The sequence below is a fragment of the Babylonia areolata genome, chromosome 7, assembly GCF_041734735.1.
Source record: "Babylonia areolata isolate BAREFJ2019XMU chromosome 7, ASM4173473v1, whole genome shotgun sequence".
In the NCBI taxonomy this organism is placed as follows: Eukaryota; Metazoa; Mollusca; class Gastropoda; order Neogastropoda; family Buccinidae; genus Babylonia; species Babylonia areolata.
The window spans coordinates 5,038,198-5,054,248 of record NC_134882.1 but is presented as its reverse complement, the minus strand read 5'-3'; the positions used below and the strand labels follow the sequence as shown (position 1 = coordinate 5,054,248).

Here is a 16,051-nt window from a genome sequence, read left to right as displayed (position 1 = left end):
ACAATATAATATAATATGACTTGAACCGAATCTTACCGAATCTTTCCTGAATGTTGGGAATGGCTCAAAAATGATTCAACTTTCTGCATAAATGTGATAGCAAAAAAAAAAGGTGTTTCACAATGCTTTACCCTCGCGTAGGGCGTGTGAAAACTGGACCATATAGTTTTGATGTTTGTTGTGATTCATCCTATTCTGTCACATTTATTTAGAGTGTTCTTCATTTCATACCTGCTCATTTGTTCATCTGTTTGTGTCAGCATCCATTCGTGTGCATGATTGCACTGAAAATAGATTCTCAGTGTCATAGAAGAGTCTTAGAACATGAAAATATTATTAAAAAAAACAAACAAAAAACAGCAGAGTGAAAGAAGACCAAATCAACCAGCCAAGTAAACACACACACACACACACACACACACACACACACTCTCTCTCTCTCTCTCTCTCTCTATATATATATATATATATATATATATCCCTCTCTCTGTCCCACTGACTCACTCACCCACTCACTCACTGGAATACATATACATTCACACTTTTTAAAACCAGTTCTGTGCCATCACCTTCACCGTCTATTGTTGATGTCTTCGCTAACGCCACAGTCATTATCATGATCGTCGTTGTCGTTTCCCCCATTTCTCGTTTCTTTTTTTTCTCTCTCTCTCTCTCTCATTTTCTCTTAGATTTGCTTTGGGAAAAGACAAGAAACTAACTCCGATGACAAAGGAAGTATTTCTGATACAAATAAATTTCTCATACATTGTGAGAAATCATGGGGGCTTACCCCTCCCATCCCCACTCCGACTCCCCACACCCACACCCACACCCCGCCATCAATCCACCTTCACCCTGTTTTTGACTCACTTGTGTAAACAAAGTGAGTCTATGTTTTAACCCGGTGTTCGGTTGTCTGTGTGTGTGTCTGTGTGTCCGTGGTAAACTTTAACATTGACATATTCTCTGCAAATACTTTGTCAGTTGACACCAAATAAGGCATAAAAATAGGAAAAATTCAGTTCTTTCCAGTCATCTTGTTTAAAACAATATTGCACCTCTGGGATGGGCACAAAAAAATTAAAAAATGAAGCCTAATTATATGCAAACTGCATTTACTGTTATATTTATATTTTTTGTATTCTCTAAACTTGGCACTTTGATCTGATATTCTGACCCAACAACAAGAGCAGTCATTATTATCATTTTTTGTTCAAACAGGAACTTCTTTTGCTGAGCATGGAAGTTTTATTTATTTTGCAAACGTTTTGGTGCAGTAGTAAAAAAAAAGGAAATTACTCTGTAATTAATGCTAGGGGACTTAATTTGCTTGAAACTGATCTTTCTCATCTTAAACATTACATTTTGAAATTATACTCAATACATAAAAAGCTTGGATTTAAAAAAAAAAGTGTATCACAAGTGAGTCTTGAAGGCCTTGCCTCTCTTGTTAGTTTATGTTCTGTTCGTTTGTATTGCTGACGGGTGTGTGTATGTTTGGCGCAGGTGTTCCCCAATGAGGTCGTACCCAGCACCTTCTGTTTCACCCCCCTCAGTCTGGGTAACATTCCTATCCGGATCAACCTGACCGCCACAGGTTTGTCCGGAGACGGGGTGGAGAGGATACTGAAGGTGAAGGTAAGCTGCACAGACTACAGAATACTTTATCGGTCATCTCCAGGAAAACGTGTCCGTTATTTAGTGGTGTAAAACGCATGCACGCTACGCAAGACTCACAGTCGTCATTCAGTGTGTAATCGTACAGGACATGAATAGCTTAACTCTGTCCATACGAACGGCGAAAGAGACGACGTTAACAGCGTTTCACCCCAATTACCACCATCAAAATATTGCAAGCGGAAGGCTCTTGTACTGAAGAGGTGAATGTTGACAAAGAATACCACAATTCTGACGACGGAAGCTAAAGGTTGGGTCATTGAGACACCCACTGGACATCCGAGGGGTCTGTGTAGAGGAGAAGAGAGGACTGGCCGTACTGAGTGAGTTAAATGTCAACGTCAACTTAAAGTGTGGCTGAGAAAGAGAGGGGGGCCGGGGGGGGGGAATGAAGGGGGGGGGGGAAGGAAGGGATATAAAGTTGAAATAAAGTGGGGAGAGAAACAGTGTCTGAAGCTCAGAGAGTACCAGCAAGTTTAAACAGTATTTTATTTGGAACGTGGCACAATACAACACAGATATCGATGAACAGGACAACAAGAAAATCTTATATAAAGTCCTGTCCTGATACATGTACATACTGAATATGTGACGGATGTCATCATAACAGCAAGTGAGAGAGAGAGAGAGAGATTCAGAGTCCGACAGATTCACAGAAACAGACATACAGACAGATATTCGGGTAAACAGGAAGTCAACGAGCTTGTCTTTGAATGAAAGAACAGAAGGAAAATGCGCACCCGCAGACGCGTGATTGTGCGCTCACACACACACACACACACACACACACACACACACACACACACACCAAAAAAGAAAAAAAGAAAGAAAACGGCCCCCGCATTGACAACAGAACACCAAATACACGAGTTACCAACACATCCGCTATGTACAAACGCTCGAGTCCCTTACACAAACATACGAATTCTTTACACAAACACACGAGTTCTTTACACAACCGCTATAACCAAACAAAGACACGAGTTACCAACACATCCGCCGTGTCCAAACAAACAAACAAGTTCCCTACATTATCGCTATGTCTAAACAAACACACGAGTTCCTACACAACCGCTATGTTCAAACAAACACACATGTTACCTACACAACCGCTGTAACCAAACAAGTTACATACACAACCGCTATGTCCAAACAAACAAACAAGTTCCCTACACAACCGCTATGTCCAAACAAACACGCGAGTTACAGACACAACCGCTATGTCCAAACAAACAAGTTCCCTACACAATCGCTATGTCCAAACAAACACACGAGTTCGCTACAAACTGCAATGTCCAAACAAACACAGGAGTTCGCTACATAACTGCAATGTCCAAACAAACACACAAGTTCGCTACATAACTGCAATGTCCAAACAAACACACGAGTTCGCTACATAACTGCAATGTCCAAACAAACACACGAGTTGGCTACAAACTGCAATGTCCAAACAAACACACGGGTTCGCTACAAACAGCAATGTCCAAACAAACAGTTCGCTACAAACAGCAATGTCCAAACACACGAGTTGGCTACAAACTGCTATGTCCAAACAAACACACGGGTTCGCTACAAACAGCAATGTCCAAACAAACACACGGGTTCGCTACAAACAGCAATGTTCAAACAAACACACGAGTTCGCTACAAACAGCAATGTCCAAACAAACACACGGGTTCGCTACAAACAGCAATGTTCAAACAAACACACGAGTTGGCTACAAACTGCAATGTCCAAACAAACACACGGGTTCGCTACAAACAGCAATGTTCAAACAAACAGGCGGAAGGTCAGCCCCGTTCCATCACCACGTCTGTTGTGCTGGACATGGATGACAAAGCGGAGTTCACGGAGGTCGTGCCCATCAAATTCCCGGACAATGTCGTCCAAGGATCCAACAGAATCACTGTGGCCATTGCAGGCGAGTAGAGTGTCTGAAGCTAAAAAGGAACAGTGGATGCATGAACAATGTCGCCGTTTAAAGTTGATGTACCGTTTTGGAAAGTGGGCTTTTTAAAAATTTATTTTCTTAGTTTTTTGGTTGGTTGGTTTGGTTTGTTAACATAGTCCTCGAACGTAATTTACTGGAAAACATCCCCACTATCACTCTGTCAATCTCTATCTCTCCGTCGGTCTCTTTGTCTCTCTCTCTCTGTTTCTCTTTCTCGCTCTCTCTATCTCTCTCTCACCCTCTCCCATTTTCTCAATGTCTCTTTCTCTCTATTTCTGCCTGCCTGTCTCTCTCTGTGTATGCATGTTTAAAAACCATTCCCTTTCTTCTTTGACTGTCTTCCTTCTTTTTCCCTTTATTGTTGTTTCTATTTTATTTTTATTCTTTTTTTGTTGTTGTTGCCAACTTATTCTGAAAATTCTTTGTCTATTTCTAAAAAAAGAAATAATTTCTACTTGTCTTTCTTTGTTGTTTTATTCCATCTTCTCGTCGTCGTTCCCTCAAGGCAGCATTTTCTCGATTTTCCAGCAGCTGCACCATATAGAGAAATGGTTAATTGATTGTAAATGTAATTATTCTAGTTGTTATCATTTCCATTGTTATTGTTACAGAAATTAGAAAACGTGTGAAAGTGTTATTCCACTTGCGAGCTTGTTGAAAACACGTGTATGAAAATTTACCGAACGTTTTTCATCTTGGTTTTCTTTCATTTTACCACGCTATGAATTATTTCTTGTTGTGGTTGTTACGGTTGTTGCAATGGTGGTTTGTTGTTGTGGTTGTGATTATTGTTGTTGTCATTGTCATCACTGATATCATCGTACTCATTTTCATTGTTACCGCTATTACTTTTTATATTATTGTTATCATCATCACCACTATTATATCGTCGTTATTGTTCGTGGCATTATTATATCATTATCTTTATCATTATCATCATCATCATTACAGCTATCATTATCATAATCAGTGTTGTTGTCGTCATCATCATCATCATCATCATTACAATTATCATTATCATAATTAGTGTTGTCATCATCATCATCATCATCATTACAATTATCATTCTCATACTTAGTGTCATCATCATCATCATTATCATCATCATCATTTCTCCGTCACCAGCTGACCTGCTGAGTCCCGTGTTCGACAACTTGGACGACCTGTTGCGGATGCCTTACGGATGTGGGGAGCAGAACATGCTGTACTTCGCTCCTATGGTCTTCGTCATCGACGTCCAGCAGAGGACCAACACCTACACCCCGGAGGTGGCCGAGAAGGCAGAGAACTACATGCTGACAGGTGCGTTGTCACGCGCCGTCGCTTTTTCTTTTTTTTTCTTTTTTTTCCTTTTTTTGCTGCCCCATCATCTGTCTGTCCAGTTTTAGTGGCATTTCTCCCACGCCGCTCATTCCGAGTGAGTCCCCCATACACCAACAACGCCCGGATTCGTCTGTCTGGGCAGTCCCAGTGCCGGCATTACACAGGGAGCTGTCGCTTTTCTTGTTCGCATTGCTCGTCTCGTTCGATGCCAAGGGGCTTTGACGCACGTGCACACGCGGCAGAAGGCGCACCCCACATAACCACACGCACTCGCGCTCACATACACAATGTACACACGCGCACGTGTGCACGAACACACACACACACACACACACACACACACACACACACACACACATCATAAAAAGATGGGGTGAAGTGCAATTGTTGCTTTTTAAAACAAAGGGAGAAACTTCCAAGAGGGTTATATTGTTAGCTTCGTTACAAATAATATCAATGATTATGATAATGATAATGATAAAACCAAGAAAACGACCCCTGCTCTGAGTGACATACAATTTCAGCAGCTGAGTTTATGAGTGTCATACGGTGCCTATTTTCTCGTCATCACCAACACTAGTCCTGTTGAAATAAGATTCGCGACACTTCTCTTCAGACGTTGACTTTATAGTTTGAAAGATCACCTGCCGAAACCCAGAACATGAGTCGATGAAGGAGGGCACGGGGAGGCGATTGAATTTTAACAGGAGGTTCTTTGATTACGATTGTTGATAAACTAGTGTTTGAAGTGTGTGTGGTGAAGATTAAGTTTTAATTGGAAGTCGTACCGTTCTGTGTTGTGTGCACGCCAGGCTACCAGAAGGAACTGACGTACAAACACAGCGACGGCTCCTACAGCGCGTTCGGCCAGCGTCCGAACAGCACCGAGTCGGGGAGTATGTGGTACGTGAATGTTTGTTCGTTCTTTAGTTTAACGACTTTTCACTGTAAGTGATATTAGACGAAGGAAGGAAAAAAATCGAGTGGGAGGAGGGGGAGGGGGGGGGGAATTACTGTGTACGCATACGAGTAAGTGAAAGTGTGTGTGTGTGTGTGTGTGTGTGTGTGTGAAAATTACTGATTTAAGTTTTGTTTAAAAAATAAACAAAAAAACCCATAACAATATAACATATTTCTAATGAAAAACTAACAACTATAACAGCGAACCAACAGGACTATTTAACAAGGAGTTGAAAAAGTCATACATTAGCAATGGACTGCTGAAGATCGTCAACACTGAAGATGATTTCAGTACGTGAATGTTTGTGTGGGGATGTTGTTGGTGGTTCTCCGTGTGTGGGTGTGGGTGTGTGGGTGTGGGTGGGTGGTGTGGGTAGGGAGGGGGGCGTACGTGACTGTTGGTTGGGATGTTGTTTATTCTCCGTCTTTCTGTCTGCCTGCCTTTCTGTGTGTGCGCATATTACTGTGGGGGGGGGGAGGGATTGGGGGTGGGGGGATGAGTGTTAGTGGGTGAGTGTGTGGTGTGTGTATGTTTGTGTGTGTGTGCACGTGCGCGCGCCCGCTCGACAGTCCGTTTTATTTCTGGTTCTTTTATTTTACAAAAAAAGACAAAAAAAAAAAAAAACCCAATTGTTTTGTTTCGTTTTAGTTTCTTTTATTGTATTCCGTCATGCCTTGCATCAACATTTCCTGGAACGGTTGTATGTTTTCCTGGTAACTCTGTGTGCCTCTCACCCTTTGTCTGTCTGTCTGTCTCGATCTGTGTGTGTGTATGTGTGTGTGTGTGTGTGTGTGTGTGTGTGTGTGTGTGTGTGTGTGTGTGTGTGTGTGTGTGTGTGTCCCCTCACGTCTCTGCACTCCCTTTCCACGCATCTCTTTTCTTCGTATGTTCCGGTCGTCTGTTCATTCATTTATTATTTATTTATCTATTCATATGTTAATCTAATCATTTATCCTTTATATATTTAAACTAACTTTTGTGGGTTTCTTAAAACCTCAATATTCGCTGCACTTGTTTGTTTACTGTTTTTATTTATCTTATTCAGTAACACTTACTGCCCGACTGAATGACACAGGAAACAAATGATGAACGTCTTAAGGTGGCAGACAGTCGACTACCCTCAGAAAGGCAACTTCTTATGCAAATGATTCCGTGTTTTGAAAGCGCTCAGAATTGGGTATCTGAGTGAAGAAGAATAGGCTCTGAATAAGTATCATCATCAACAACAATAATGATAGTCCCACACTCGTTAATTCTTTTTACGTTTAGCGTTTGGTCTGTGACCTAAGACAGGCGCTGTGTAAGTATCAACAACACTAATAATAACGGTTCTTCGTTCATTATATAACACCGTAGCGATTAGTCTGTGACTGAAGACAGGTGCTGTATAAATATCAACAACAATAATAACAATAATTTGTATTTGTATGTGTATTTCTTTTTATCACAACATATTTCTCTGTGTAAAATTCGGGCTGCTCTCCCCAGGGAGAGCGCGTCGCTGTTCTATAGCGCCACCCATTTTTTTTTCATCCTTTCCTGCGTGCAGTTTTATGTGTTTTTCCTATCGAAGTGGACTTTTCTGCAGAATTTTGCCAGGAACAACCCTTTTGTTGCCGTGGGTTCTTTTACGTGCGCTAAGTGCATTCCGCACACGGGATCTCGGTTTATCGTCTCAACCGAATGACTAGCGTCCAGACCACCACTCAACGTCTAGTGGAGGGGGAGAAAATATCGGCGGCTGAGCCGTGATTCGAACCAGCGCGTGACACTTGTTCATTCTATAGGCGTTTAACATTTGGTCCATGACCGAAGGCAGGCGCTGTGTAAGTATCAATAATAATAATAATGATGATAATGATGATAGTTCGACACTTGTTCATTCTATAGCCATTTAGCATTTGGTCTACGACAGAAGGCAGGCGCTGTATAAGTATCAATAATAATAATAATAATAATAGTTCGACACTTGTTCATTCTGTTAGCGTTTAGAATTTGGTCTGCGGCCGAAGACAGGCGCTGTGTAAGTATCAACAGTAATACTACTACTACTACTAATAATGATAATAGTTCGACACTTGTTCATTCTATAGGCGTTTAGCATTTGGTCTATGACCGAAGGCAGGCGCTGTGTAAGTATCAATAATAATAATAATAATGATAATGATGATAGTTCGACACTTGTTCATTCTATAGGCGTTTAACATTTGGTCTAAGACCTAAGACAGGCGCTGTGTAAGTATCACCAATAATACTGATAGTTCCACTCCTTCACTCGATAATCCGATCCACTGATTGTTGCTGGCAGGCTGACGGCATTTGTGACCAAGTGTTTCGCACAGGCCATGGCCCTTAACGCAGAGGTGATCAGCGTGGACGAGAAGGTCTTCAAGGAGTCAGTCATGTGGATGGTCTCCCAGCAGACCGACATAGGGTCATTCCCCGAGCCCGGAAAAGTCTTCAACAAGAACATGCAGGTGGTACCCCGGGTGGAATGCGGGTGATGGGGTGAGGTGGATGGATGGGAGGTGGGACAGTGATGAATGATTGATCTCCCAGCAGGCCGAAAATGGATCCTTTTCCGAGCCCAGACTGGTTTTCAACGAGAATGTACAGATGGTACCCCGGGTGGATTAAGGCTGGTTGTGTGAGACTGGGGGTAGGGTAGTGATTGGTCACCTAGCAGTCCGAAACCGGACCCTTCCACGAGCCCGAAAAAGTCTTGAACAAGAACATGCAAGTGGTACCCCGGGTGGATCAGGGATGAGGGTGTGGGGGGGGGGGGAAGAGGGGGGGGAGGTGGGATGCGGATTTTAGAGTTACGACGGGTGACTGTGGATGGGTTTTGGTTGTGTTGTTGGCAGTGTGGGCGGTTTGGGTGATAACCTTTTTTCTCTTTTTTGGGGGGTGGGGTGGGCACACAAACACAAACACCCACCCACATTCACAGCCATCCCCCCTCTCCCACACACACACACACACACAGAGGTACACAGACAGACAGAAAGACAAAGAACTAACAATATTCCTATCTACCCCCACTTCTGGTCCATCTCTACCCCAAAGGATGGGTACACTATGGTAATGATTGATATATATATATATATATATATATATATATATATATATATATATATATATTTGTCACTACTTCATTCACGTCTTTCTTTTTTACAGGGTGGTTCAGCTGAAGGGGAAGCACTCACCGCCTACGTTCTTATCGCCCTAGCTGAGACAAACAGGACAGCTTTCAACAAAATGAGCGAAGGAGAAAGAAAGAATGTAAGTGGCGCTCGCTCGTGTGTGTGTGTGTGTATTTGTGTGTGTATGTGTGTGTGTGTGTGTATGTGTGTATGCATGCATGCGTTTGTGGGTGGGTGGGTAGATGGGTATGTGATTGTAGGTGTGTGTGTGTGTGTGTGTGGGTGGGTGAGACACAGAGAGAGCCAAAAGGCTGCATGCATGCGCGCGCGCGCGCGCTCGTGTGTGTGTGTGTGTGTGTGTGTGTGTGTGTGTGTGTGTGTGTGTGGAAACGACACTTCGTGAGTTTGCTCGAACCTCATTCTCAATCTTTCTCAATCTCCTCCCCCCCCCCCAACCTCGCTCTGTTTGTCTCTCTCTGTCTCTCCGTCTCTGTCTGTCTCTCATTTTATCTGTTTGACACCGTTTTGTTCTGATTAGTACCGACTATGTCACTAGAGCTTTATAGCTAATGACATTGAATATTTCAGTGTTCTCTCTCTCTCTCTCTCTCTCTCTCTCTCTCTCTGTGTGTGTGTGTGTGTGACACGCACATTCTGCATCTATCTAATTGACAGGTTAGAGGGGGTGAGAGAACAGACAATTAAAAGAAAGAAAACAAAAATAAACTATGACTCAGTGTGTGTGCGTGAGATGGAGACAGAAGAGAGGCAGATAGAGAGAGAGACTACTATATATATATATATATATATATATATAGAGAGAGAGAGAGAGAGAGAGAGATAGTTGGCAAAAAAGCTGAAATAGCAGTGTTAGAATAAGCAAGCAAATAAATGACAGACCCACGACGACCACAATGAATAAAAATTAATACAAAAAACAGGTGATTATCCCAGACACCTGTATGCCCCCTCGTCACCACCTACACGGATCGGGATTTTTACTCCTCACTCACGTACACCTTCAGTGGTGGTCTTGATGTTAGTCCTTCGGATGAAACGATAAACCGATGTTGCGTTTGCAGCATTTTCTTCGCGCACGTATAAGAGAACCCACGGCAGCAAAAGGGTTGTCGTTGGCAAAATTATGTAGAAAAATCCACTTTGATAGTACAACAAATACGCCTGCAGAAAAACAAGCAAACAAACAAACAAACAAAAACAAAAAGAAACAAAACGAAAAAACCCGTGGCTTTGTTCTGTGGTTACGGATTCTCCCCATGGAGAGCAGCACGAATTTCGCACAGAGGAAACTCTGTTGTCACAAAAAAGTATACAGTTATATGCAGCACAATGAAATGCTATAGAGTAAAATACAATACAATACCAAAACACTTTGCGCTATTCCCCATTGTATCAACATTTCGTGTCTGAATAACGAAACGCCTGTATTTGTTTTTTTCGTGCATGTCGTTGTTTTTTGTTAATGTTTTTTCTTTCTTTCTTCTGTGTATCCATTGTGAAATGAAGAAATGCCGTTGAAAAACAGAACACCTGGCCATGTTCCCAAAGCTGAATCAGGTGAAGAAATCATTGAAAACAAAAACAAAAAACAAAAACACATGTCCATGTTCCCATGGCTGAATCAGGTGAAGAAATGTAATTAGAAACGAAACAAAAGCACCTGTAGAAATGTAATCAAAGCAAAACAAAAACACCTGGCCATGTTCCCACAGCTGAATCAGGTGAAGAAATGTAATTAAAAACAAAACAAAAGCACCTGTAGAAATGTAATCAAAGCAAAACAAAAACACCTGGCCATGTTCCCACAGCTGAATCAGGTGAAGAAATGTAATTAAAAACAAAACAAAAGCACCTGTAGAAATGTAATCAAAACAAAACAAAAACACCTGGCCATGTTCCCACAGCTGAATCAGGTGAAGAAATGTAATTAAAAACAAAACAAAAGCACCTGTATAAATGTAATCAAAACAAAACAAAAACACCTGGCCATGTTCGCACAGCTGAATCAGGTGAAGAAATGTAATTAAAAACAAAACAAAAGCACCTGTAGAAATGTAATCAAAAACAAAACAAAAACACCTGGCCATGTTCCCACAGCTGAATCAGGTGAAGAAACGTATTCAAAACCAACACAAAACCACCTGTCCATGTCCCCACAGTTGGACGAGGTGATCGTGAAGGGCCGAAGTTACCTGGAGCAGAAGCTGCACCTGCTGACTGACTCCTACGACCTGTGCATCGTGACCTACGCCCTTCACCTCACCCGCAGTGCTCTGGCTGACGACGCCTTCAAGCTACTGGAGGCCAAGGCAGTGAAGGGAGGTTAGTGGAGCATGGTGCTTGTATGATAGTCGTATCCAGCTATGACCAGAGGAGGCAGCTGCTGTCTTGGCTATTTTGAACTTGAATTTTATTAAAGTGGAGAGTGTTTTGCGCAGGTTACATCCTTATTCTCTCGTCCAAGGGGACTTTAGGACAGTGGGTGTTGGGTTGGCCCCGAAAGGCCAACTAGCCCCCAGGGCTGCAGCACTAAGAGCTAGTGCAGTCTTACCTCATGGTCTGAGAGTCAAAATCCTTTACAAAAGACTAAGCCGTCAATGAATTATCATTCTAGTAGAGAGTTTATTGATCATACAGCTCTCACTTTGCTGCCGGTCCATTTGTAAGTGTATGTCAGTCTCTGATATTGGCCGAGCGAGCCGAGCCATGCATGGAGCTTTGTACAGTGATACAATAAAAGATGACTACTTACAACTTTAAATTTCTTTACATCGTGTGCCTGATCAGATTATGTTTGTATTTATAACGAGCCTTTGATTGAACTGATTAATTTCCACATGGATTGTAAAAGTATTCTTATTTGGTTTGAGTCTATAAAACTTACAAGTACATAAAGCATGTGTAAAAAAAAATGCAGGTTGTGAAATAAGACTCAGTTTGATAAGAAGTATCAAAACCATAGGTTCGTCTTGAGGGACTGTGTTTGATGAGAAGTATCTATGTTTCAAACCATAGGTTCGTCTTCGGAGACTGTGTTTGATGAGAAGTATCTATGTTTCAAACCATAGGTTCGTCTTCGGAGACTGTGGTGCACGGTTTCCTCTTCTCTCTGATCACTATTCGGCATGTCAGTTTACTGTCCATTGGTATGGTAGTCTGCACTGCAATGCTCTCCTGACTCCTTGTATATATTACATCAACTTTTTATTGAAATGAAGGTGTGGTCGGGATGAACAGCGATTTTAGTCACGTTGATAAACTTTGAAGTGAAACGTTTTTAAAATAGAATTTCTCAACTCCTGTGCAGTAGCTTCTACCGATGAAAAGCGGTGAATAGGATCAATCAATGTGGTGGAGTTTAACTCACTCAGTACGGCCAGTCCTCTCTTCTCCTCTACACTGACCCCTCGGATGTCCAGTGGGTGTCTGAATGACGCAACCTTTAGCTTCCGTCGTCAGAATTGTGGTATTTTTTGTCAACATTCACGTCTTCAGTATAAGAGCCTTCCGCTTGCAATATTTTGATGATGGCAATTGGGGTGAAACGCTGTTAACGTCGTCTCTTTCGCCGTTCGTATGGAGAGAGTTAACCACTTGTTGCCCGACGCCTTTAAGATCAAGTTGTTCGGGGCTGTGGTCTAGCGATGACGGAGTGTAGGACGCCTGTGTGCGTGTCTGTGTGTTCGTTCTTTTGTTTAGCGTCTTTTCACTATCAGTGATATTAGACGATCAAAAAAACAAAAAAAAGTGGGGTGGGGGGTGGGGGTGGGGGGCACTGAGGAGGGGAGAGGGAAGAGGAAAACAAAAAAGGTAGAAAAACTACTAAAAAAAAAGAAAAAAAAGCATAACTAACATGCAGTTACATTTAACAGTAACAATTCAGTAATAATAATAATAATAATCAGAAACCATAAACACAATTCTGAAGTACATTAAAGGAATGTATAAATAGGACTATGAACTAATGCCTGTGAAAGTTCGACCATAAGAACCTCTTCAGAAATAACTGTCCAAAAATCATCTGCAGAATAGTTATTCTCTTTGAAATACTTAGGCAAGAAGGTACGTAACTGCTGACAGTGAAATAAACAATGATGCAAGCTGAACTGCTTTCCTGGTAACAGATGCATGTGTCTGTGTGTGTGTGTAAGTGTGTGTGTTCGTTTTTCGTTGTTTATGTTTTTAGTCTCAGATTGTCTCAGAGCCCCGACACAGATCTGATGTCTGACACACCACTTTTTCCATCACCTCAGATACCCTGACTACACACTGGGAGCGGATACCAGAGAAGAAATCGGAGCACCTGTACTGGCAGCGGAAGACGGCGGCCATCAACATCGAGATGACGGCATACTCCCTGCTAACCTACGTCATGAGAAACATGACGGCAAAGGCCATGCCCATCGTCCGCTGGATGACGCAACAGAGGGGACCACAGGGCGGCTTCATTTCCACACAGGTTTGTCGAAAGGGCGCCAAGGGCGGAGGGGGCAGTTGGGGGCGTGGGGGGGAGGTGGGGGGGGAACGGAAAAGAAAGGGCGTGTGTGTGTCAAGTGAAGTCAAGTCAAGATTTTATTTCATGATGGTAAATTGAATAAGAAACAATTGCTTTTATACATCAAGCCATCAATGAAAATAATAATTAAAAAACAAATATATATATAAATACATAAAAAAATTAAAAAGAAGGGAAAAAAAAGACGAAGAAAAAATAGGGGAGAGAAAGAGAGAGAGAGAGAGAGAGAAACAAGCAGATGAAGAGCAACAATAACAACAAAGTGCTTATATGTGTGTGTGTGTGTGTGTGTGTGTGTTACTGTGACTGTGACTGTGACTGAAGCCTGACTGAATGACATAGGAAACGAATGATAAGCGCCTGAAGGTGGCTTTCAGTCGGCTCCGTCTATCCAAACTGGCAGCCTGCTGTGCAAATGACTCCGTGTTTGTAAAGCTTTTAGAGCTTGGTCTCTGACCGAGGATAGGCGCTGTATAAGTATCCATGTCAATCAATCAAGTATGGATGTGTCCTTACATGCTTAACTTTTCGTTTCCCTTTCCGTGTGTATGTGTTCTGGATCTGTCCATGCTTGCCTGGCGTTTCGTGGTCCGTAGTACAGTGTATGCATGTTGTACTTTGGCAGGACACTGTGATAGGCCTCCAGGCTTTAGCCCAGGTCGCAGTGGAGATTTATCAGCCTCACTTCTCTCCCATCAACGTGTCAGTGCACTGGGGGACGGACGGGATGCGAAACATCACCTTGGATGACAACAACAAACAACTACTGCACAAGATGGAACTGCCCGTTGAGGTTTGCCCGGGGGGGATGTTGCGGGGGGCGAGGGGGGGGGGGTATGTTTGGCTTTCTACGGATTAGTGTTGTCTCTGTGTAGTTTTTGTTATATTTGTTTATTTGTCTCTCTTATCTTCTTTTTTGTTTATGTGCACATACGTATGTTCATGTGTAAAATACTCGGGGAAAGATCAAAACGGTGTATTGTGTATATGCTGGATAGATAGATATATTATAATGATATAGATAGACAAAACAAGATAGTGGAGGATCACAAGTGCATATAAACAGCTGAAAAACTATCTTTAAAGAAGAAGCCTTTGCAAGGATTAGGATGCCTTAAGATTAGAAACACAGTAAAACAATGATACCGAAAAAATTAACATGCGATTTTTTTTTCAAATAAAAAGAAAAGGGAGAAGGATACAACCATTTCAAAGACAGCAACTGGGGATCATGAGGATTCTCTCTGAAAGAGAAAAAAGACATTTTTTAAAGGTTCTCGATATCTGTTGTGAGCGTGTTTTTTCTTCTTCTTTTTTTGGTGTGTGTGTGTGTGTGTGTGTGTGTGTGTGTGTGTGTGTGTGTGTGTGTGAATTTTGCACAAATCACGCGTTCGAGACAATCTGCATGTTCACAAAAATAATATTGAATAAACTGGACTCCAGGTGTGAGTTGCATTGCTTGGTTCTAACTTTTTGGCAGTTGTACTGACTAAAGTAAATGCCTACGTTGACCGAACTACGCCATTGGTCAGTTCCATACTACACACAGTTAGTAACGGATTACGACCATACTAGGCTGTTCTGTCCGAGCAATGCAGCTGGCTCCTGTATTGTGTTCATTCGTTTTCAGTTGCGATTACAAGTAATTTGATGTATTGTTGTTGCAGAGCATCACTGAAGTCACCATCAAGGCCAGGCCCAAGGTTCCAGGCAACTTCAGCGGTATGGCTCTGGCGGAGGTGAGAGGCTGATGTTGGCCCCGGGGCGGGGCGGGTGAGGGATGAGGAACAGTAAGATAAAGAGAGTGTGTGCGTGCGCGCAGGTGTGTTTGATTGTGTGTGTGTGTGTGTGTGTGTGTGTGTGTGTGTGTGTGTGTGTGCGCATTTAGAGTAAACTACACGAAACACTGAAACAAAGAATTAAGTTGTTGGGTGTGCGTGTGTGTGTGTGTTTTTTTTTTTTTTTTTGATTTTGTTTTCGCTTCTTTTTTTTAATTTTTTTTACTGCAGTGGATAATTGTCAGAGAGTGAATATTGGCACGATCTCGGTTACCGTATTACTCAATGTATACCATACCACATCACACATCACTGTGTCACACCGCACCACACCACAACACATCACAAAACACAGCGGAACGCATCACATCAAAACACATTCCACGATGCAACGCGGCACATCAAGCGCCACACCAAACCACATCATGCCACGCCACACAACATGACACCACACCAACACGCGAGCTCCAAACCACACCACATCATGCCACGCCACACAACATGACACCACACCAACACGCGAGCTCCAAACCACACCACATCATGCCACGCCACACAACATGACACCACACCAACACGCGAGCTCCAAACCAAACCACATCATGCCACGCCACACAACATGACACCACACCAACACGCGAGCTCCAAACCACACCACACCACATCATGCCACGCCACACA

At 42.5% G+C, this 16,051-nt stretch overlaps 1 protein-coding gene across 3 annotated transcripts in view; it reads left to right on the top strand.

The window, feature by feature from the left end:
* LOC143283674 (CD109 antigen-like) overlaps nt 1–16,051 on the top strand; it is a 79,007-nt gene that overhangs the window by 55,424 nt on the left and 7,532 nt on the right. For all 3 annotated transcript variants that reach the window (XM_076589895.1, XM_076589896.1, XM_076589893.1), the window contains exons 23-32: nt 1,507–1,638; nt 3,460–3,598; nt 4,754–4,930; nt 5,764–5,854; nt 8,221–8,389; nt 9,090–9,194; nt 11,236–11,398; nt 13,330–13,535; nt 14,218–14,385; nt 15,260–15,331. In XM_076589895.1, the coding sequence (XP_076446010.1) occupies nt 1,507–1,638; nt 3,460–3,598; nt 4,754–4,930; nt 5,764–5,854; nt 8,221–8,389; nt 9,090–9,194; nt 11,236–11,398; nt 13,330–13,535; nt 14,218–14,385; nt 15,260–15,331 (1,422 nt within the window). The remainder of the gene's footprint in view (nt 1–1,506; nt 1,639–3,459; nt 3,599–4,753; nt 4,931–5,763; nt 5,855–8,220; nt 8,390–9,089; nt 9,195–11,235; nt 11,399–13,329; nt 13,536–14,217; nt 14,386–15,259; nt 15,332–16,051) is intronic.